This window comes from Balaenoptera acutorostrata, chromosome 11 (genome assembly GCF_949987535.1).
Source record: "Balaenoptera acutorostrata chromosome 11, mBalAcu1.1, whole genome shotgun sequence".
In the NCBI taxonomy this organism is placed as follows: Eukaryota; Metazoa; Chordata; class Mammalia; order Artiodactyla; family Balaenopteridae; genus Balaenoptera; species Balaenoptera acutorostrata.
The window spans coordinates 35199333-35224797 of NC_080074.1; the positions used below are offsets into that span (position 1 = coordinate 35199333).

The window sequence follows — 25465 nt, forward strand, 5'->3', positions numbered from 1 at the left end:
GATACAAAATTAATGCACAGAAATCTCTTGCATTCCTACACACTAATGATGAAAAATCTGAAAGAGAAATTAAGGAAACACTCCCATATACCACTGCAACAAAAAGAATAAAATACCTAGGAATAAACCTACCTAGGGAGACAAAAGACCTGTATGCAGAAAACTGTAAGACACTGATGAAAGAAATTAAAGATGATACAAACAGATGGAGAGATATACCATGTTCTTGGATTGGAAGAATCAATATTGTGAAAATGACTACTCTACCCAAAGAAATCTACAGATTCAGTGCAATCCCTATGAAATTACCAATGACATTTTTTACAGAACTAGAACAAAAAATCTTAAAATTTGTATGGAGACACAAAAGACCCCGAATAGCCAAAGCAGTCTTGAGGGGAAAAAAACGGAGCAGGAGGAATCAGACTCCCTGACTTCAGACTATACTACAAAGCTACAATAATCAAGACAATATGGTAGTGGCACAAAAACAGCAGAAACATAGATCAATGGAACAACATAGAAAGCCCAGAGATAAACTCACGCAGCTATGGTCAACTAATCTATGACAAAGGAGGCAAGGATATACAATGGAGAAAAGACAGTCTCTTCAATAACTGGTGCTGGGAGAACTGGACAGCTACATGCAAAAGAATGAAATTAGAACACTCCCTAACACCATACACAAAAATAAACTCAAAATGGATTAGAGACCTAAATGTAAGAGTGGACACTATAAAATTCTTAGAGGAAAACTTAGAAAGAACACTCTTTGACATAAATCACAGCAAGATCTTTTTTGATACACCTCCTAGATTAATGGAAATAAAACCAAAAATAAACAAATGGGACCTAATGAAACTTAAAAGCTTTTGCACAGCAAAGGAAACCATAAACAAGACGAAAAGACAACCCTCAGAATGGGAGAAAATATTTGCAAATGAATCAACGGACAAAGGATTAATCTCCAAAATATATAAACAGCTCATGCAGCTCGATATTAAAGAAACAAACAACCCAATCCAATAATGGGCAGAAGACCTAAATAGACATTTCTCCAGAGAAGACATACAGATGGCCAAGAAGCACATGGAAAGCTGCTCAACAGCACTAATTATTAGAGAAATGCAAATCAAAACTACAATGAGGAATCACCTCACACCAGTTCGAATGGGGATCATCAGAAAATCTACAAACAACAAATGCTGGAGAGAGTGTGAAGAAAAGGGAACCCTCCTGCACTGTTGTTGGGAATGTAAATTGATACAGCCACTATGAAGAACAGTATGGAGGTTCCTTAAAAAACTAAAAATAGAATTACCATATGACCCAACAATCCCACTACTGGGCATATACCCAGAGAAAACCGTAATTCAAAAAGACACATGCACCCCTATGTTCATTGCAGCGCTATTTACAATAGCCAGGACATGGAAACAACCTAAATGCCCATCGACAGATGAATGGATAAAGAAGATGTGGTACATTTGTACGATGGAGTATTACTCAGCCATAAAAAGGAATGAAATTGAGTCATTTGTAGAGACTTGGATGGATCTAGAGACTGTCATACAGAGTGAAGTAAGTCAGAAAAAGAAAAACAAGTATCGTATATTAACGCATATATGTGGAACGTAGAAAAATGGTACAGATGAACCAGTTTGCAGGGCATAATTTGAGACACAGATGCAGAGAACAAACGTACGGACACCAAGGGGTAAAGTGGCGGGGGGGGGGGGGGGCGGGCGTGGTGGTGTGATGAATTGGGCGATTGGGATTGACATGTATACACTGATACGTATAAAATTGACGACTAATAAGAACCTGCTGTATAAAAAAATAAATAAAATTAAATTTAAATAAAAAGCACAAACACTTGATCATGTCATAAAAGTAGATATCCAAATGGCCAGTAAGCATATGAAAAGGTATTCAACATTATTAGTTAGGAGAGAAATGCAAATTAAAACAACTAGATTCCACTACAAACCTACTGGATTGGGAAAAAAAAAGACATGAAAATACAAAGTGTTGGTGAGGATAAATCTCCTCTGAAACTCTCATATTCTGCAGATGGGACTGTAAATTGATACAATCACTTTGGAATACTGTTAGGCGCTAGCTACTAAATATAGGTAAATGTTATGACTCAGAAATTCAATTCCCAAAAGAAATGTGAACATGCACATCAAAAACCATGTACAAGAATGTTCATAGCTGGCCTTCCCTGGTGGCACAGTGGTTAAGAATCCGCCTGCCAATGCAGGGGACACGGGTTCGATCCCTAGTCTGGGAAAATCCCACATGCCTCAGAGCAACTAAGCCCTTGCACCACAATGACTGAACCTGCGCTCTAGAGCCCGTGAGCCACAACTACCTGAGCCTCCGTGCTGCAACTACTGCAGCCCGCACACCTAGAGCCCGTGCTCTGCGACGAGAAGCCACTGCAGTGAGAAGCCTGCGCACCACAGCAAAGAGTAGCCCCCACTCGACGCAACCAGAGAAAACCTGCGCACAGCAACGAAGACCCAACGCAGCCAAAAATAAATAAATAAATAAATTTATTTAAAAAAAAAAATGTTCATAGCGTCTTTAGTCATAATAGGCAACACTAGAAATAACTCAGTAACAAATAATCCACCAATAGTAGAACAGACTTTTAAAAATTGGTATATTCAAATCATAGATTAAAAGTAGTATATTCAAAAGAATGGTATATATACAGCTACACTCAACCACATAGGTATATCTCACAGACATAATATTATGTGAAAAAAGAGCACATATTGGATGATTCCACTTATTTGGAAGTTCAGAAATAGGCAAAACTAATCTATGATGATGGAGGTATGAATACTATGAAGGCATGAGAAGTCTTCTGGGGATAGTCATATGTCCTCTACCTTAATCTGAGTGGTAGTTATGTGGGTTTAACTGTCTAGAGAAGAGGAAACAGAATAGCAAGACGTAAAAGGTACAGTAAGAAGGTGCTCAATGTGGTTAGAGCATGTGGACGCCACAGGTGGGAAGTGGTAAATATGTCTGTAGAGTTTGCTGTCTTATTGTTGAATACTTGAATAACTATTTAAGGAGGCTGTCCTCATTTTGCTAGGCAACAAAGAGCTACTAAAATTTGTTGAACAGGGCATAAATAAGCTCAGAGTTATATTTAATGAAGAATAATTGATAAAACATTGTGTAAATCTGGTTGAAGAATACACACGAATTCTTGTAAATATTCCATGACCACACTTACACACTGTACAAGCTTGTATCATAAATGAAGATGTTAAAATATTAGAAGCATACTTTTTCAAGTGCAACTTGAAAACAATCTATAACACAGTATTAAAAGGATGAAAACCTTAGAAAAAGGTTTAGCTCCAAAATAGTATACTAAAATATTTTGAGACCAATATCTATATGTTGTAGTTGGCACTTACTTCATCAAATGTAAAATCTTCTAAATCTATTTCTTCATATTCTTCTTCAGATTCTTCATTCTTAATAGCCTCTAGAGCCGTTGTCAGTTTCTTTCGCAAAAGAAAGCCCTTCCAAACTGCCTAAACAAAAATTTAAAGCACGTTATACAAGGTTATAGATCAAACTCCAAACCAGATTCTCTGTGTTATCCCATTAGGAAGATAAAACATCTTAGACCTTAGTTTAATGGCTCAATAATCTGTTTTTTGAACTTTATGTGACATTTAAAACTGGAAGATAAATTAAATGACTGCTTGTGTCTAAAGCTCTGAATCTCAGGAGATTTTCCTTGTGGTAAGCAGAAAAGAATCTTTAAAACTCCCTCAACTGCACATGTAGGTCAACCAATCAATTATCTGACAATTCCTCCGGGACCCATTCTAAATTAAGTAGAAAGAGATACAGAGGAAAACCAATTTTGCTAACTTTCAAATGATTATGTATAAAATAAACTTACACTGATTTAGGAAAACTTCAACATATATAAATGGCCATATTAGAGACTTAGTATCCTGGTCCATAACAATTAACTAATTTCATCTTTAAATAAAGCCAGCACATAATAATAGAACTAAAAACATTCAGATTCCTCAATAATCTTGGAGGAATCTTGGAGCTTTCCTAACTATAACTCCAAGAACACTGGAGTTTTAAAAAAATTAGTATCTGTATACACTGCTAGGGAGTAAGCTCCAGGATATATAGTAAGTGTAAAACACAGGTAGAAATGTGTATTGCATGCCTCCATTTATCTATGAAAATCCATATAAAATATATAATAAACAATATACATTATATAAACTTATATATTTAAATATATGTGGTTGCTAATATTTATGAAGTGAAAGCATAAAGCATAAAATTAATTTTAAAAATTATTACCTATAGAGATAGAAAACAGTAGAAGCCAGATGTCTCTGAATACACACCTTGCTTAGATTTGATTTTGGAACTGTGCACATGCTTAATAAAATTGTAAAACAAATAAATATGAAGTAAAAGAAACTCCCCCCAAAAATGTAAAAATATATTTTGTGCTACGGGCATAACCACACAGAAGGTATTTAAAGTGACTTTAAAATAGATTTATTTGACTATATTCCTAGTGAAATACAATCAAAAGATAAATTTAACTACAAAAGTTACCTTAAATATGTTTTAGTAACCATACTGCAAACAATAATACTGGTATTGTTATTCTGAAAAATATATATATTGAGAAGAGAAATATACAAACATATAATGGTCAGAACATATATGACAATAGAAGTCACACGCAATCTGTCAATCAGCCTAGGAAGCCAAACCACAACCTCTGCAACAATTAGCCAAGAATGGTTAAGACTTGGTCAATGACTGCTAGCTTCTCTATTTTTTGTCCCTACTTCTAACTCAGGACCAACTGGACCAACCAGAGATAGGCAAATATGTTTCCCAAACCAATCACATAAGATGCCCCACTTCTAATTGGGCACGTGTGTGTGTGTGTGTTTGTGTATGTGTGTGTGTGCACACATGCACATACATAGTGGAAACAAACAACGGCTGCACAAATGAGAAAAAACAGACTATAGCAAGGGAGTCAGTCACCATCACTTGTTGCCTTTGGCATAGACTCAAAGGCAGGGAAGGGAGTAGGATAAATGTATATACATTTATATACAGTGATGAACACATGATTGTCACATACTAGGCATACATTAAATATTATTTTCCCAATTTCCTTGTCCCCTTGTTTTTAACAATTCTATTTACTTCTTAGTTTATCAAATAAGAAAATAGTGTGATATTAAACATCACATAAAGTTCAAAAACTATAACTAAATTTTAACCATTTTTGTCTCTAAAAATGAATTTCAGTATAGAAATAGTATTCCATTATTTTGTAACTCGCTATGAATAAATAACTTCTCAAGAGAGTTCAAAACTCTTTCTGAGGAGAAAGGATGTCAATATGAATCAAGAACTTGAACAGTATTAAATGGTAGAAACAGAAGAGAGGACATCTTTGTGTGATGAGGAACATGATTAAAAGTATTGCCTGAGAAAGTGGCCTTCCTCTTTTTAACTTACCCATTATGAAGACTACCATCAAAGAGTACCATAATAAAGCTCTTTGCCCGCTTAATTAGTCTCATGTAGCTGCGTTGTTATTATAGTCCTGGGTATGTCATGTACTGTGGGTGAGTGGCATATGCAAGCTAGCTACCTTAGAGGAAAACAAACTATTTTTCTTTTCCCCCTTTTGTCTTAGTTTATTTGGGCTGCAATAACAAAAATACCATAGACTTGGTGGCTTAAACAACAAACGTTTATTTCTCCCAGTTCTGTAGCAGGCTAAGGAGTCTAAGACCAAGTCATTGACAGATTTATTGTCTGGTGAGAGCAAGGTTCCTGGTTCATAGATGGCTGTCTTCTCACTGTGTACTCACATGGTAGAAGGAACTAGAGAGCTCTCAGGGGTCTCTTCTATAAGGGCACTAATCCCATTCATGGGGGCTCCACCATCATGACATATTCACCTCCAAAAGGCCCCACCTCCAAATATCATCACATTGGGGATTAAGTTTCAACATATGAATGTTGTGGAGAACGTAAACTTTCAGTCAATAGCACCCTTCATTTTGGAATTTTGTTTTTTAAACTCCTCTCTTTTTTGATTCCTTTATCCAGTATTTATGCTCCCTTCATTCCTTGCTACCTTTCAAAATGCTTTCTCTCTAACATGGCAAATGGGCCTGTGACTTCTTCCTGCTAGAGAGGTACCCTTCATATCCTTTCTTCCCCAACCCTGTCCTAACAAGGTTCTAAGCATTAGGGAAACATGCTTTCCTTCCCTTGATTCTTTTTTGTTAGGTCATCTTCTCTTCCTCAGTTATCCCTCCTCCACCACCACCCCCCCTTTTTTCTTACACCAGTGTAATTATAAGATATCAAGATTAGGTGCAGACCTAGGGAAAAGAGAGTATAAAGGGAATTCTTTAATACAGACCTTCAATGACAAGAGCAAAAGGACTGACTCATCATGGCTCACAATGGATCCAGCCTAACTTATCAGGGATACGACTTCTGCAAAGCTCTAAACTGTAATACACAGTGTATATTTTTCTGGTGTGACATGTATAGATACCTCCCTCATGAATCTGTGTAGGGTCAGGAATTAAAGTCCCAGCCACCTCTGTTCAGTTTATGGGAAATAAAGGTAATATAAATGTGTAATAAGTAATGTTCAGATTCTTCTTCTAACTTATTTATTCATGTCAAGGTTTCAGTTTTTCTCCCAGCCATCCATCTACGATTAATTCCTCTTTCTCACACATTCAAATCAATTCCCTGGTCAGAATCCTATCTATATTAGACATACCTGACATCTTTTTCTCCTCTAACTACCATCAACTCCCAATCCCAGAACATACCCATACCATACACTTGTTTCTTGCTAAAATTGTTCACACATCTCTGCCCATGTTTCTCCTATATTCTCTTAATATTCTAGTCCTTACAGTAGTCTAGCTGCACTATAACTTATTATTCCAGTAATATGAAATCCTATGTTCTTTTACTCCTACTATCTTTTTTACCTGGGATTCCATTCTCTTACATATTTACACTGAACCCTATCTATTTCTCAAGCTGTATCTTATATCCTTTATATTAGTTAGGGTAAGCTAAGCGCTATAACAAAAATATCCAGAAATGTACAATTCAAAACTAATTTATTTCATGATCACATAATGAGCATTGAGAGTGAAAACAAGACAACTGGCAGCAGTTTAACATAAAGTGATTCAGATATCCAGGCTTTGCAACTCTGCAATCCCAAGAGACAGCATCCAAGGATGCCCTAAAGGCTGTCTTCACTTCAGCCAACCAGAAAGGGAAAAGAATATGAAAGAATATTTGTGGGAGATTTTATGGGCCAGACATGAAGTGGTGCACATATTTTTCATTTACTCAGAAAAAAGGGCCATACTAAAAAGTGCAAGGAAAGCTGGAATATCTAGGCTGGCAGTATGCTAGGAAGAAGAGGAGAATGTGGGTTTTGGTGAGCAGAGCGCAGTCTCCACCACATCCTTCATGAAATCTTCATTTTGCTCCTTCTAAAGCCTGGGCTCTTTCTACCATATCATGCTCTGCTCTCCAGGATGGTTAGACAGTCTAGAAGTCATATTTTTAAGATGAATAGTTTAAGAAACTAGATTGTACTCAGGAGAAGAGAAAATGAAGTTGAGTTGAATTCAATGATTTTAAGTATAATACCATGATGCACCTCAGAAGAGACTTGTTCTAAGTTGCAAAGAAAGGCTGAATTATGCTTACATTTGTTACAGAGACAAACTTAACAAAAGGACATTCAACAGATATATGTCACTGAACTAGACTATTTCATAAAGTAATGAACTTCTCTTTATTGAAAAGAATGAAGCAAAAGTTTAATATCTATTTACCATCAATGCTGAAAAATGTATTGCTCATCCACTCATGACAGGAGGAAGTTTGGACTGCATGACATTTTCATTCCTCATGCAGCAGAACAGTATTTTGAGACAGTAACTGAGGTTCCTTTCTTTTCCTCAGAGTTTCCTTGAATCCATTGCCCTCCCTCCACTCCCAACCCATTCAGGCATCAGTAACAGCTTTGTCTATGCGTTGCCCTTAGGAATACAGTCCAGACAAATTAAGTCAACTGAAATACTAAATATATTCATTAGAACCATAGCAAAGATAATTCTCTTGAAAAACTATGGCTTTAATAACAAAACCCAGAAACTTAATTTTAAGGCTATTTTTCCAGTTGCTTATGCCAATACCTTATAGGCATCCCTGACTCCTCTCTGTCTTTCAAAGACCACATCCCCATGTACTAATATCATCAGGCCTACCTTCAAAGTATATACGTATACCCTCAAGATAAATCAACATGTATTCGGGAATGTGATTTTCTTACCACTTCTTCCGCAATACTCTGGTCCATGCTACCACAATCTACACTTTGGATTACTGCAATAGCCTCCCGATTTTGCTGCTTCTACTATTGCCTTCCTATAGTACAATCACAACATAAAGGAAACTTGGTCATGTGACTCCTTTGCTCAGATTCCTGTAATATCTTCCCATGTCATTCAGAGTAAAAGCCAAAGTCTTTACAATGATTTAGGATTTATAAGACCTCCTCTTCTCCCCTTCACCCCTCTTCAGTCACACTGTTTCTTACTGCTCTATAAACACTGTGGGTATGCTCCTAAATCAGTGCCTTTGAATCTGATATTCCTCCGCCTGGAATATTCTTCCCCGAGATACCCAATGGCTTATCTCCTGCTGCAATGTCACCTTTCCTGGTCTTCCACATCCATCCTGTCTAAAATGATTAATTTTCCTTAGATACTCCTATCCCACTTTTCCTGATTTATTTTTCCCCTTAGTACTTATCACAATCTAACATACTTACCTTATTTATCTGCACATCCCATCAGAATGTAAGCTAGTAAAATTTTTGTGCCAAGTAATAGTTACTAAATGAATGAATAAAGGGAAACACTACATTTTTTTTTTGTTACTATCATTCAATTCAGGTGTAGTACCATGAATTTCCAGACTTTATTTTATGTATTTATTTATCCCACCAGGACATAAACTCCAGGAGGGAAGAGATCTTGCATGCTTTGTTCCTAGTTAAATTTCCTGAACCTAAAATAGTGCTTGACAAACAGTACGTTCTAAAAATTATTTGATGAGTGAATAAATAAAAGGATAAATGTGATCAGATTGAACTTCATTTTGAAATCTGATCTTGGTGAGGTTCTGAATTTTTATGTTAAATGGATATTTGAAGGACTTTAACAATTATTTTAGTAGATTTTAAAATATGCTTCTAGAAATAGCTATACATTAGGCCAAGAGAGACCTGCTTTGACTAAACAAATGTTAGCATATGTGGCAAATGCCACATCTGAGCAGAAGTTTTAATATGATTGTGTGGTTCAGCTTGACCCTCAGTCATAAGAACAGTATTTACAAATTATTGACTACTCCTTAAGCCTAGATACTCAGCAGAAGCAAAGCCAACCTGCGGCTAACCGGCAGCCTACATGTCACGTGTATAAGAAATAAATCCATGTACTTGTAAATGGCTAAGATTCAGGGATTGCCTGTTATACAGAATAACCCAGTGAAAGATAACTAATACATCTCTCATGATTAATTATTTCACCCAAAGATTAAAAGTAACCTGAATAAGAATAGCAGCCTTCTCCCTCTGTTCTTGGATGTTCACAGTATTTTTTATTTCTTCTTTCTTTAAAATAATTTGGTTTTCAATGCAGGAATTTGACTGGGATGTCAGGGGTCTTATTGCAGCAGGATGTAGCTTTATAGAGAAATTAATCTGTCTGCGCACAGTGTAACCACGCCAGCATGCCTGAATTACCATAGCTGCCATACTATTAAGAGGAGAAAAAAAAATATTTTTAGTACCCATAAATATACAGTTGTAGTTAAGAGGTCCTCATAAACTATATTTATTTGTAAACATAGACTATATAAAGTATTATTTAAAAATAAGACCCGTTCTTTTATTTAACTATAGTCATAGAAGTAAAAATAATACGGAAACCTTAAAATCTGAAGGAGAGAAATGGGCCAGTAACTTAGAGAGGGATATGAGTACTAGGGATTTTTGTTTCTTTTAAGGAGGAAGATATTACTGAGATTTTGTATAATAGTGAGGATGCTGAACCAGTAGAAAGGGGGGGAAAGTGATGATGCAAAAGGGGGAAAAATATAGGAGTCAGTTGGCAAGAGAGGATGGGATCCTGTTCATAGCAGAGAGACTAAGTTTTGAGAGGAAGAAGGGTCCCCCCTTCTCTCTAAGAGAAAGGACCCATCAGGTCTTTGCTAGCTTCACTTTCCTATCTGCCCATGGACAAATACTTAAATCTTTCTTTTACAAGCCCAGTAGTAAATTCTAACATTTTTTCCAGCCTACATCTATTTACCAATTTCTGGCACTGAATCAATCAACACTGTGTTTTTCCCACATCCCCATAAGCTGCCCAGCAACACTACCAAAATTTGAATAATAATGTACATTGATTGTAAGTGGGTTCTCAGCTTGCTTAATCATTTAATTCTTCATCATTGGATATGTTTCCCTTTCCCACATAGATTACTGCAGAAACATTATCAAGGTACAAGGTATAGTCAAAGTGCTAACTACTGGCTTAATTGTTCTTCAAATCTTTGGGTTTAGTTTTAAAAGGCATATGAAGGAGAAGTGATTCATGTATATTCACCTTTTCCAGGCTCCCTTGAAAAAGTTTTCAGTAATTTTATAATTGCCAAGCCCAATGAAATTTTTTCATTCCTCATACTAGTGAGTGTAAGGCAAAATGGAATTAAGTGATAAACTGCCAGACATCACCATATATATTTTTTCTCATAGAAATATATTTGTGGGAAATTAGAAAGGAATGATGTAACCATTTTCTATTGTTATTAATATTGTCATCGTCATCATCACCATTTTACCTAAAGCTTGTGGAAGCCTTCAATCTATTTTGCTATGAATTGAAGTTAGTGGATAAAATTTTTTTCTGGCTTAAGATAAAGTACTTGTACTCCTTATAAGAAAAAACATCATGTTTCAACAAATCATTTCCTCCTCCTAGGGTAAATAGAACTTAATAAACTTTGCTATGGAATTAATTCACATTTGGTCATTCAACCATTAATTCATTCCTTCATCTTTTGAACAAAAATGAGTTAAAGAATTGAAAAAGAATAGATATATGTATAACTGAATCACTTTGCTGTACACCTGAAACTAACACAACATTTTAAATCAACTATGCTCCAATATAAAATAAAATTTTTTTAAAAAAAATAAAAAAAGAATTAAGGAATTTAAGACACTATAATATGTATTTGGGTGATAAAGAAAAAGATCTGAAAACATATTTGCATTGCATAACTGGTAAAGAATGAAAGGTCTGTAAGAAAACACATTTAACCTGAGAGAGCATCTTATATGTCTCTACAGACACATACAAGTTTCACTGACTGTAACTGTGAATTTCTTGTAAAGCTGACCAGTCATTTAGTGCTTGAATTCCTCAGCTCACTATCATCAAAATTTCCCAAGGAAGAAAATAAAAAGGTAGATGAGGGATATATTCCTCAGTGACACTAACAACAGGACTGCTTTCCACCACACAGAAAGCCGTGAAAGCAGGAAAAGAAGCTGACTTTAGGGCTTCCTAAATATAAGGTGCTCTCCATATTGGGAAAAACAGCTCGTATTACTACTATCATCATCATCATCTTTTATCTAGTAAAAATAATGATGATAAAAATGCCCTTAGCATAGGAACACATGTAAATTATGCTTAGGAAACGCCTACACAACTGACAGTGAATCTTCCTGAAACACTGAATGGCAAGGTTCAGCAAGTGGGTATACATTTTCTTTTCCTTTTATTCTTTAGGTCTTTGGTTTGTCTATATTTTCAGTTCCTCATCCTTCCTTATTATTATTATCATTTGGCTATTTTATTTATCATGAATTAAAAAGTTCTAAATGTTGTTTATCTAAAATTTCAGTAGGAAATGTCTGGAGTGTTTAGAGCTAACGGGATTCAAATAGGCAATGTCTAGGGTACCCTGGCTAATACTATGCCAAAATATACCAATGTACCCTGGCATGCTGAATATTTTAAGCTCAAGGAATTTGAGAAAAGGCATGTGCAGGAGGGATTTTCTGACTTTCCCTGGAAGCATGTCATAAGACCCTCATGTGAGAGGTCTTTATAGTATTTTAAGAATAATGGGATTATTTTATTTCTTCTTAAAAATTCATTTTAATTATTTAGAGATTAGAAGGCAGAAAAAATAATTTCACAGTTACTCATTTTAAATTAAATAATACTAGTTAATTAAATCAGAACCTGCCAAATTTCAACCAAATTGATCTACACTGTAATTAATAATTTGTGCATATCATAAAAACATAAGGGAATTAACATGAAATATAATAGTGATTGAAATCCTTTACCAAATTATTATTTGGTAACAATGACTAAGATTATCCATAAAAAGTAATAAAATACAACTGTAAAAGAAAAATGATCTATAAATCTTACATTTTTTCATGATGTTCAGTATTCTGGCAGTTCTTCAATAGAGACCTTGTCATTACTGTTTCCATGAATGGTATTCTTTTGGTGGGGAAATTGCTTGCCTTGCTGTCTTCTCTTTTCTGGCCTACTATTTTTTCCTGATTTCTTCCTTTAGTATCTTCACATAAGGAGGGGTTGGTTAGTGAGGAATGACTAGAGCCAGAGTCCATCCATTTCTCAGAAATACCTGGTGAGTCCAGTTTATGTTCATTTGCATAAGAGTAAAGGACTCTATTTTGCAGTAGGCTGTCACTGTTTGAAGGAGGCAAATGATTTTGCTGGGCTTCTGATTCATCTCTCTTGGTGATACTAACATCCCCATGTTCATGTGCATATCGACATTCATTGCTAAGTGTCATCAATTTCTTGAAATAATGGCAGAGATTTTCTGCAGCATCCAACGTGAATATATTTCTGAGCAAATAAATAATGAGAATGTTTAATAATAAGAATTATATCAGCAAATATTAACACTTATACAGGTTTTGAAAATATCCCTGTGTGGCCTGACATATTAAATTTTACTACAAAATTCATTAAAAACTTATTTCTGATTGTTTATATAAAAATTTATCTTATTTCTCACAAAATGTGAAAATATTTGTTTACTTAATTTCAATCCATTAATCCAGACAAAACGTCTGGAAGTTTTAGAATCATTTTTATCCTTGGTACCTTTGGTACAAATGAATGAGAAAAATCCATGCTTTTACTGCCATTAGCATGAGAAATGATGGCTGCCTAAATTTGGAGAAGTTATTTATGAAACAAGTTAAAAGTACTTTGTACACTGACTTTTGCCATGCAAAATATTTGTATTGGACTTTTAAACAAATAAGTTATATCATGGGAAAGCTTTTACTCCCATTTTTCTCTGGAAAAAAATCCATTGCAAAGAGAATTCAAATACTTTAAGATGTAAATGCCTGTGATTCTCTTGAACAGTTGTTGGATTTAGCTATACCAAACAAAATGAAAGTTATAATTATTTCCTAAAATATAGAGATAGACACCTTGTATGTTGACAAATGTAGACATTAGCCTAGGTTCTTCCTGTGTATTTTGATATTTTGTATTTCATTCATTTTGTTGGTGAATAATGCAGCAAAGGTTCAGTTCAATATTGGATGTCAACTGTTTATGGTTAAGTGTTGAATTCACCACCATTTATGATCAAACATAAAAAATACAGTCTATTTTCAATTCTCAAGTAAAACTTTCATTGCAATAACAAATAAGTTCTCCCAAAGAATTGTAAATCTAAATTTCAACATAAGGGGTGTCAAGAGTCACCTTTACATAAAAATTGTAGATTACTATACATACACAAGGAGATATCAGTTTAGATTTACAAAAAGATAAATGTAAATAAACTTAGTTTTTGCTAAAAGTAAACATTAACTATAAGAATTGGAATTATTTTTAAAGCTGTGAGATTTACTTATAATATGAATAGGCTATATTTAAAAACATTTAAATAGAAAAACCAACTCTTACATAGTATGAGCATGTATGAAAGTACAAATAGCAAAAATTTAATATGTAATTTAGTAATTAAATTTAGACATTTGGAAGCACATAACTGTTCCACTTATAATGCAGAATTATCATAAGTAAAATATAAAATAATTTTCCTTTTTCATTTGTGTCTTTTTGGAGCAGTATAAATTAGGAAATACAGTTTTAAAAAGATCAATTGTAATTAATTCCTAGTAATGCATTCAGAATTCAGGGTGGGGAATGGGAAGTTCTCTTTCTTTGATGTATTTTTCGGACTTTGCGACCTCTGTCCTCTGAATGTGTGCACATGTTGACTGGTTTTCTACACTGTGCTCCCATAATACCTTAATACACAAATATATGTGTAATATGATTCCTTATATAATAAATATACATAATAAATATCATATGTTTTATAAAACTTGCCTTGCTCCATTGTAACTATTTATTTAGCTAATTTTCTCTTAATGTAATCATGAATTCATTGAGGGTAAAGTGTAATACTTAGCTTATTATATGTCTTGCCCATCAATAATTGTTGAAAAAATGTATGACTGATTAATTGAATGAACAGCTGAATGAATGTTTGCATCTTGTCTTGAAGCTATCCTCATGCTTTCATTTATTTTCATCTAATTTTAGTTTTTAAATTATATTCTAAATTATGTTCAAAATACATATTAATACATTTCAAATAATAAAAAGTGATGCCCAGAAGTTCTTTTCTAAAGAGACAATATCCCTAAAACACGCTGTACTAGTCCAAAAGAGTAGCATTGTATTGATCAGAATAATTTTTATTCATATGTATAAATTGCATTATATCTTTTAATTATGACAAGGGGAAGATAACACTCTTACCTTTCTCCAATATATTTTTCTGTTAGTAAGTTAAATTCTCTAATCTGGGACTGACAAAGTACCAGGAAACGCTCTAATTCTACTTCATAGTGCTCTTCAGTGTGACTTTCTGAATAAGAGGTTAGCATTTCACCATTGAGGATTCTTACAGCAGGTAATATTTTAAGTAGAGAATCCCTATTGAAAACAGGAAAAAAAATTAATAATTTTGAAAAGGAGAGTTTATATCTAAAATAACTATACGCCTATTACTTAAATAAAATAAATACAGAGTATATCTCTGAAACTTATTGATTTCATAGAGAAAATTATACTGTTAAATTATTTTTAAAAAATTATGGTATCATGTCATGTACAAAGTTTTAGAGATCTTGACACACATTTAACCATTTTCTTCTTTTTTTTTCTTTTGAATTTTATTTTATTTATTTTTTTAAACAGCAGGTTCTTATTAGCTATCCATTTTATACATATTAGTGTATATATGTCAATCCCAATCTCCCAACTCATCACAACACCACCACCACCCTCACCACTTTCCCCCCTTGGTGTCCACACGTTCGTTCTCTGCATCTGTGTCTCAATTTCTTCCTGGCAAACCGATTCATCTCTACCATTTTTCTAGGGTCCACATATATGCGTTAATATACGATATTTGTTTTTCTCTTTCTGACTTACTTCACTCTGTATGACAGTCTTTAGATCCACCCACGTCTCTACAAATGACCCAATTTCGTTCCTTTTTATGGCTGAGTAATATTCCATTGTATATATGTACCACACCTTCTTTATCCATTCATCTGTCGATGGGCATTTAGGTTGCTTCCATGTCCTGGCTATTGTAAATAGCGCTGCAATGAACATAGGGGTGCATGTGTCTTTTTGAATTATGGTTTTCTCTGGGTATACGCCCAGTAGTGGGATTGCTGGGTCATATGGTAATTCTATTTTTAGTTTTTTAAGGAACCTCCATACTGTTCTCCATAGTGGCTGTATCAATTTACATTCCCACCAACAGTGGAAGAGGGTTCCCTTTTCTCCACACTGTCTCCAGCATTTGTTGTTTGTAGATTTTCTGATGATCCCCATTCGAACTGGTGTGAGGTGATTCCTCATTGTAGTTTTGATTTGCATTTCTCTAATAATTAGTGCTGTTGAGCAGCTTTCCATGTGCTTCTTGGCCATCTGTATGTCTTCTCTGGAGAAATGTCTATTTAGGTCTTCTGCCCATTATTGGATTGGGTTGTTTGTTTCTTTAATATTGAGCTGCATGAGCTGTTTATATATTTTGGAGATTAATCCTTTGTCTGTTGATTCGTTTGCAAATATTTTCTCCCATTCTCAAGGTTGTCTTTTCGTCTTGTTTATGGTTTCCTTTGCTGTGCAAAAGCTTTTAAGTTTCATTAGGTCCCATTTGTTTATTTTTGTTTTTATTTCCATTAATCTAGGAGGGGGATCAAAAAGGATCTTGCTGTGATTTATGTCAGGAGTGTTCTTCCTAAGTTTTCCTCTAAGAATTTTATAGTGTCCACTCTTACATTTAGGTCTCTAATCCATTTTGAGTTTATTTTTGTGTATGGTGTTAGGGAGTGTTCTAATTTCATTCTTTTGCATGTAGCTGTCCAGTTCTCCCAGCACCAGTTATTGAAGAGACTGTCTTTTCTCCATTGTATATCCTTGCCTCCTTTGTCATAGATTAGTTGACCATACATGCATGGGTTTATCTCTGGGCTTCCTATCTTGTTCCATTGATCTATATTTCTATTTTTGTGCCAGTACCATATTGTCTTGATTACTGTAGCTTTGTAGTATAGTCTAAAGTCCGGGAGCCTGATTCCTCCAGCTCCGTTTTTTCCCTCAAGACTGCTTTGGCTATTCGGGGTCTTTTGTGTCCCTATACAATTTTAAGATTTTTTGTTCTAGTTCCGAAAAAAATGCCATTGGTAATTGGATAGGGATTGCATTGAATCTGTAGATTGCTTTGGGTAGTATAGTCATTTTCACAATGTTGATTCTTCCAATCCAAGAACATGGTATATGTCTCCATCTGTTTGTATCATCTTTAATTTCTTTCATCAGTGTCATATAGTTTTCTATATATAGGTCTTTTGTCTCCCTAGGTAGGTTTATTCCTAGGTATTTTATTCTTTTTGTTGCAATGGTAAATGGGAGTGTTTCCTTAATTTCTCTTTCAGATTTTTCATCATTAGTGTATAGGAATGCAAGAGATTTCTGTGCATTGATTTTGTATCCTGCTACTTTACCAAATTCATTGATTAGCTCTAGTAGTTTTCTGGTGGCATCGTTAGGATTCTCTATATATAGTATCATGTCATCTGCAAACAGTGACAGTTTTACTTCTTATTTTCCAATTTGTACTCCTTTTATTTCTTTTTCTTCTCTGATTGCCGTGGCTAGGACTTCCAAAACTATGTTGAATAATAGTGGTGAGAGTGGACATCTTGTCTTATTCCCGATCCTAGAGGAAATGCTTTCAGTTTTTCACCATTGAGAATGATGTTTGCTGTGGGTTTGTCATATATGGCCTATATTATGTTGAGGTAGGTTCCCTCTATGCCCACTTTCTGAAGAATTTTTATCATAAATGGGTGTTGAATTTTGTCAGAAGCTTTTTCTGCAGCTATTGAGATGATCATATGGTTTTCTTCTTCAATTTGTTAATATGGTTTATCACATTGATTGGTTTGCATATACTGAAGAATCCTTGCATCCCTGGGATAAATCCCACTTGATCATGGTGTATGATCCTTTTAATGTGTTGTTGGATTCTCTTCTAATATTTTGTTGAGGATTTTTGCATCTATATTCATCAGTGATATTGGTCTGTAATTTTCTTTTTTTGTAGTATCTTTGTCTGGTTTTGGTATCAGGGTGATGGTGGCCTCATAGAATGAGTTTGGGAGTGTTCCTTCCTCTGCAGTTTTTTGGAAGAGTTTGAGAAGGATGGATGTTAGCTCTTCTCTAAATGTTTGATAGAAATCACCTGTGAAGCCATCTCGTCCTGGACTTTTGTTGGAAGATTTTTAATCACAGTTTCAATTTCATTACTTGTGATTGGTCTGTTCATATTTTCTATTTCTTCCTGCTTCAGTCTTGGAAGGTTATACCTTTCTAAGAATTTGTCCATTTCTTCCAGATTGTCCATTTTATTGGCATAGAGTTGCTTGTAGTAGTCTCTTAGGATGCTTCGTATTTCTGCAGTGTCTGTTGTAATTTGTCCTTTTTCATTTCTAATTTTAATGATTTGAGCCCTCTCTCTCTTTTTCTTGATGAGTCTGGCTAATGGTTTATCAATTTTGTTTATCTTCTCGAAGAACCAGCTTTTAGTTTCATTGATCTTTGCTATTATTTTCTTTGTTTCTATTTCACTTATTTCTGCTCTGATCTTTATGATTTCTTTCCTTCTACTAACTTTGGGTTTTGTTTGTTCTTTTAGGTGTAAGGTTAGATTGTTTATTTGAGAGGTTTGTTGTTTCTTGAGGTAGGATTGTATTGCTATAAACTTCCCTCTTAGAACTGCTTTTGCTGCATCCCATAGGTTTTGGATCATCATATTTTCATTGTAATTTTTTCTAGGTATTTTTTGTTTTCCACTTTGATTTCTTCAGTGATCTCTTGGTTATTTAGTAATGTATTGTTTAGCCTCCATGTGTTTGTGTTTTTACGTTTTTTCCCCTGTAAGTGATTTCTAATCTCATTGCATTGTCATCAAAAAAGATGCTTGATATGATTTCGATTTTCTTAAATTTACTAAGGCTGGATTTGTGACCCAAGATGTGATCAATTCTGGAGAATGTTCCATGCACACTTGAGAGGAAAGTGTAATTTGCTGGTTTTGGATGGAATGTCCTATAAGTATCAATTAAATCTATCTGGTCTATTGTGCCATTTAAAGCTTGTGTTTCCTTATTAATCTTCTGTTTGGATGATCTGCCCATTGGTGTGAGGTGTTAAAGTCCCCCACTGTTATTGTGTTACTGTCGATTTCCTCTTTTATAGCTGCTAGCTGTTGCCTTATGTATTGAGGTGCTCCTATGTTGGGCGCATATATATTTATAATTGTTATAGCTTCTTCTTGGATTGATCCTTTGATCATTATGTAGTGTCCTTTTCTCTTGTAACATTCTTTATTTTAACATCTATTTTATCTGATATGAGTATTGCTACTCCAGCTTTCTTTTGATTTCCATTTGCATGGAATATCTTTTTCCATCCCCTCACTTTCAGTCTGTATGTGTCCCTAGGTCTGAAGTGGTCTCTTGTAGACAGCACATATATGGGTCTTGTTTTTATACTCATTCAGCGAGCCTGTATCTTTTGGTTGGAGCATTTAATCCATTCACATTTAAGGTAATGATCGATATGTATGTTCCTATGACCATTTTCTTAATTTTTTTGGGTTTGTTTTTGTAGGTCCTTTTCTTCTCTTGTGTTTCCCACTTAGAGGATTTCCTTTAGCATTTGTTGTAGACCAGGTTTGGTGGCACTGAATTCTCTTAGCTTTTGCTTGTCTGTAAAGCTTTTGATTTCTCCATTGAATCTGAATGAGATCCTTGCCGGGCAGAGTTATATTGGTTGTAGGTTCTTCCCTGTCACCACTTTAAATATATCATGCCACTCACTTCTGGCTTGTAGAGTTTCTGCTGAGAAATCTGCTGTTAACCTTATGGGAGTTCCCTTGTATGTTATTTGTCATTTTTCCCTTGCTGCTTTCAATAATTTTTCTTTGTCTTTAATTTTTACCAATTTGATTACTGTGTGTCTTGGCGTGTTTCTCCTTGGGTTTATCCTGTATGGGACTCGCTGCGCTTCCCAGACTTGGGTGGCTATTTCCTTTCCCATGTTAGGGAAGTTTTCAACTATAATCTCTTCAAATATTTTCTTTATTTTTCCTTTTCTTTATATTTCCTTTTCTTTATATTTCCTTTCTCTCTCTCTTTTCCTTCTGGGACCCCTATAATGCGAATGTTGTTGCGTTTAATGTTGTCCCAGAGGTCTCTTAGGCTGTCTTCATTTCTTTTCATTCTTTTTTCTTTATTCTGTTCCGCAGCCATGAATTCCACCATTCTGTCTTCCAGGTCACTTATCCGTTCTTTTCCCTCTGTTATTCTGCTATTGATTCCTTCTAGTGTAGTTTTCATTTCAGTTAGTGTATTGTTCTTCTCTGTTTGTTTGTTCTTTAATTCTTCTAGGTCTTTGTTAAACATTTCTTGCATCTTCTCGATCTTTGCCTCCATTCTTTTTCCGAGGTCCTGGATCATCTTCACTATCATTATTCTGAATTATTTTTCTGGAAGGTTGCCTATCTCCACTTCATTTAGTTGTTTTTCTGGGGTTTTATCTTGTGCCTTCATCTGGTACATAGCCCTCTACCTTTTCATCTTGTCTATCTTTCTGTGAATGTGGTTTTTTTCTAACCATTTTCTTGTAAAACACAAATGGTAAATTCAAGCAGTTGGAAACTTGGGCTGGGAATAGATAAAAGACTGCATTATGAGAAGAATAGTATCAGACACACTCTTTTACTTTCTTTAAATTTTTAACTGAGTTGGGTCTTTTTTGCTGCACGTGGGCTTTCTCTAGTTGTGGGGAGCAGTGGTTACTCTTTATTGTGGTGGGTGGGCTTCTCATTGTGGTGGCTTCTCTTGTTGTGAAGCACGGGGTCTAGGTGTGTGGGCTTCAGTAGTTGTGGCTCATGGGCTCTAGAGCACAGACTCAATAGTTGTGGCTCATGGGCTTAGTTGCTCCACAGCATGTGGGATCTTCCTTGACCAGGGCTTGAAGCTGTGTCCCCTGCATTGCCAGGCAGATTCTTAACCATTGCGCCACCAGGGAAGCCCAGACACACTCTTTTAAAAACAAGATAATTAAAATAATTCAATCGAAAGTTGCTGTTTATTTCAGAAAAAGTGTGAATTCTGATTGTTTCTCAGTGAAATACAGTGAGTCAAGGGTTAAACCAAAACAAAAGGGGTGGTGATTACCCCATATTACATGATCTGGAATATCTACATTTATGACATTTCTCCTTGAATCTTAGTAAGGATTATAATAAGAATCTCCCAGATATGAGCAAAAGTCGTTATCAATTTAAAAGGCCAATGATATGAAAAACCAGATCAGAAAGCAAGAGTGGTCCACCAAGCCCAGCCACCTCAAAGTACTTCCCAAGCCTTTCACAAGAAGAGTGTGTGGGCTTCTTTTCACAAGGCTATTGATGATCACAGGGGCAAAATAAACTTCTTGAATGAGTAAAACTTCTTACTAAAAAACTAACAATTCCTATGAGGAAAACTACAAATCAGTGACAAAAGATACCAAAGACTAAATAAATGGAAAGATGTCACATGAAAAAAATCTTTGTGGATAAGAAGATTCAATACTGTCAAGAAGTCCGTTTTCCCCTAATTGATCTATAGATATAACACAATTCCAACTAAAATACCAGCAAGATATTTTGTGGATATCAAGAATTGATTCTAAAGTTTATATGAAGAGGCAAAACAAGCATATAGCCAACTTAATTTTGAAAGAGAAGAAAAAAGTTGGAAGACTGACACTAGTTGACTTCAAGATTATCTATGAAGCTACAGTAATCAGGATAATGTGGTAATGGCAAAAGAATAGTCAAATAGATCAACAGAACAGAAGAGAGAACCCAGAAATAGACCCACATAATACAGTAAACTGATCTTTGACAAATGAGCAAAAGTAATACAATGGAGAAAAGATAAGTCTTTTCAACTACTGGTGCTAGAACAACTGAACATCGCCATGTAAAACAAAAAAACAAAAAGGAATCTAGACATACAGACACAGACCTCTCATCTTTCACAAAAATTAACTCAAAAAGGATCACAGATCTAAAAGCAAAATGTGAAACCCCAAAACTCCTAGAAGAAAAAATAGAAGAAAATCTAGATGACCTTGGGTATGGTGATGACATTTATATACAATACAAAATACACATCTAAATTATTAATGGGTTGAAGTTCATTAAAATTAAAAATTCCTGCTCCTAGGGACATTGTCAAGTAAATGAGATGAAAAATCATACACTGGGAGAAAGTGTTTGCAAAAGACATATCTGATAAATGACTGTTATCCAAAATATGCAAAGAACGCTTAAAACTCAATGATAAGAAAATGAATGTCTTGGTTAAAAAATGAGCCAAACTCCTTAAAAGACATCTCACCAAAAGAGATATAAATATGACAAATAAGCATTAATTAATGAATTGCAAATTATAACAACAATGAGATACTACTACATACCTATTAAAATGTCCACAATCCAAAACACTGATAACGATGTGGAGAAATAGGAATACTCATTAAGTGTTGGTGGTAATGAAAAATGGTAGAGACACTGTGGAAGATAGTTTGGTGGTTTCTTACAAAACGAAACATATTTTTATCATCTGATCTAGCAATCAGGTTCCTTGGTATTTACCCAAATGAACTGAAAATGTATGTCCACACAAAAACCTACCCACACATATTTATAGCCGTTTTATTTGTATCAGCCAGAACTTGAAAGCAACCAAGATGTCCTTCAGTAGGTAATTGATAAATAAACTGTGATACATCCATACAATGCAATATTATTTAGCATTAAAAAGAAATGAGCTATCCAGACATGAACAAACATAGAGGAAACTTAAATGCATATTACTAATTGGAAAAAGCCAATCAGAAAAGGCTGTATGTTGTATGATTCCAACTGTGTTACATTCTGGAAAAAAAGCAAAACTATGGAGACAAAAAGATTAATGGTTGCTAGGGGTTAAAGTAGAGGGAGGGATAAAAAGGAAAAGCACAGAGGATTTTTAGGGCAGTAAAACGATTCCATATAATACCACACGGTGGATGCATGTCATTGCACATTTTTCAAAACCCATAGAATGTAGAACACCAAGAGTGAACTCCTATATAAAACTATGGAATTTGGGTGATACTGATGTGTCAATGTAGGTTCACTGATTGTTAAAAGTGTACTGCTTTGGTGTGGGTATTTACAGTGAGGGGGGCTGTACATGTGTGGGGACCGGGGGTATGTGGGAATTCTCTGTACTTTCTGCCCAATTTTGCTGTTAACCTAAAATTGCTCTAAAAAACAGAATTCATTAATTAAAAAACAAACAGTTCCTAAACACTAAATGAAGGATGGGAGGGTAAGATTACTAAAATACTAAGAGTTAAGAAGGCAAAGCCCTAACAACAGTTATTCCTTTTACCTAGACTGTAAAGTCAGGGTTGGTATATCTATTTATGCAAACACAGTTGTAAAATATAATTTTAATTATTTTTTAATGGAGGAAGTGGTCCATTAAGGCAAAAATGCATAGGGCCAACCAAGATCATAATGCATCCCTGTGTAGAGTTATGATCTTGGTAGCCTTGGTATTAAATAAAATAATCATCAGAGAGGTACAAATACATCTCTTTCGATGAAACAAAATAGAGGAATACCACAGTTTTTCATTTACTGAGGACACAGTTGACTAGCTCTCTACACCCTTCCACCACTCCAGAAATGATGCTTTTTTTTTTTTCTTACAGATATTTAATAAGGAAAGAGAGAAAGGATTAGATTTGGTTCTTCAGGGTAATTATCAGATGTTTTACAATGTTAAGAAGCAGACAAAAGCTTAATGGTTTGCTAATAAAGAGTTAAAGCTATTACGAAAATTTGAGCCCACATATTTTGAACTTTTTAGGAGGTTTGAAGCTAGAAATGCTTGCCAAATCAAAAACTACCTACCATGTTTACCACAAAGCGTTAAATAAATGGCATATATTGTGTTTCTGCTTAGATTCATTTTAAGATATGGTTTAAAAGCAGGATGTTATATTAAGATAATATCTATTCATCACAGGTGATGAGGTAATCAGAGTTGTTCACCTCAGAGGTACAATATTAAATATAACATGAAATCTTTAACTGAGGCTCTCATCAAAGCAAGGAAATATTCCACCCTACCAAATAATTTATGACAGTACTAAGGAAGCTACACTGTATTCTAAATCTTTATCAAAATACCCAGTGTCAAGGTTTCTTCAAGATATGACTGTAATGTCAAAGTAATGTCAAAATAACTTATTTAGTTATAATTATAAAATGCCAGGTATGAAATAATGATTTTTGAGATGCAATAATAAAGGGTATTGAAAGTTAAGACTGCATTGGTGTTCATCCAGCTTAAAAAAGATGCTCTAATTCTATTACTGGTCCTGTTTCTTCAAAGTAAATTTCCTAAATTATAGAAGATCAAATAAAAGACTTTAATAACTTGATGGAAATAGTTCTTGAGAATAGCCAACAGTTCTAATTCTTTGTGTACCAAGCGAATTTCTACCTGGTACCTTGGTCTCCAGAGTGGACCTGACTAGCAGAAGGAATGACGTGTGCCAGTGACAGGCTCTAATCTTTGAAAAAGGTATGTCTTATAAGGAAAATTAATAAAGCATATTACCTTATTATAAGTTTGATTTCTTAGCAGTTAGGTAATGCTGATTTTCTTTTCTTCTAGTGTATAACCATTTCAGCAAGCTTTTGTGTGTACAAAACTTTTTACCAGGATGGTGGACCCACAGTGGTACTGCAGATGCAGTAACACCTATGAGACACTCTTGAGTGGTCATCTTTCAGGTCTCAGTTTGGCTAAATGAGGAGGTGTCAGCAAAAGGAAGGCAATGCTCATGTTGCTAACATAAGAACCTCAGGGTCCAACACATCTATCCTTTGTGTTAGTCACTCTCGAAATTCATTGAGATGAGAATTCAAGCTAGATCCCTATGTGTGCCTCCAGCCCTGAAGGGTAGTGTTTCTGAAAAGATTGTCCTTGAACTACTGTATCAGTGGTACTTGGGGTGCTTTTTAAAATGCAGAGTCTTCAGCTACACATAGACCTCTACTGGCAGGTTCAGGGGAATCTGTATTTTTAAAACATAGTCTTTCTTGTGCACCTTAAAGAGTAAAACTACTACACTGGGAAGAAAATAGACCTCAGCACGTTATGCTAAAATCAGAGATGATAGGGTTTAAAGTAAAAAAAAAAAAAAAGAAACAAAAATAACTCTTAAAGAAACTCTGAAATTCAAATCATTTGCAAATTGTCCTAAATTAAAAAAAAGGCTTGCATGGAAACTTATACCATAGTCTATATATCAATGATATCAGAAGAATTTGCTAAAATAAGGGATACTGTGGTCCTGGGCAGTTACATTCCAATGATATGTCACTGATTAACATTGCCATTGGTTTTATATAAATGCTGTGAACTTTTTAAAGAAAACTATCCCTGTAACTCTAAAATTAGAGAGTACATACCAAATAAATAAAGAAATCAGCTTTCTACTCAGAAATAATTGATGGTTGGAATAAAGAGCCATTTTAACCAAATAATCTAATATAATCCAAGAGG

General features: G+C 34.7%; 1 protein-coding gene across 1 annotated transcript in view; it reads right to left on the minus strand.

Annotated features, from left to right (window-relative positions):
• Positions 1-25465, minus strand: part of LRRIQ1 (leucine rich repeats and IQ motif containing 1) — a 184738-nt gene that overhangs the window by 83423 nt on the left and 75850 nt on the right. Inside the window, exons 14-17 of the mRNA XM_007165929.3 lie at positions 15018-15194; positions 12621-13070; positions 9713-9923; positions 3444-3563 (exon numbers count right to left, since the gene is read on the minus strand). Coding sequence (XP_007165991.3) covers positions 3444-3563; positions 9713-9923; positions 12621-13070; positions 15018-15194 — 958 coding nt within the window. The remainder of the gene's footprint in view (positions 1-3443; positions 3564-9712; positions 9924-12620; positions 13071-15017; positions 15195-25465) is intronic.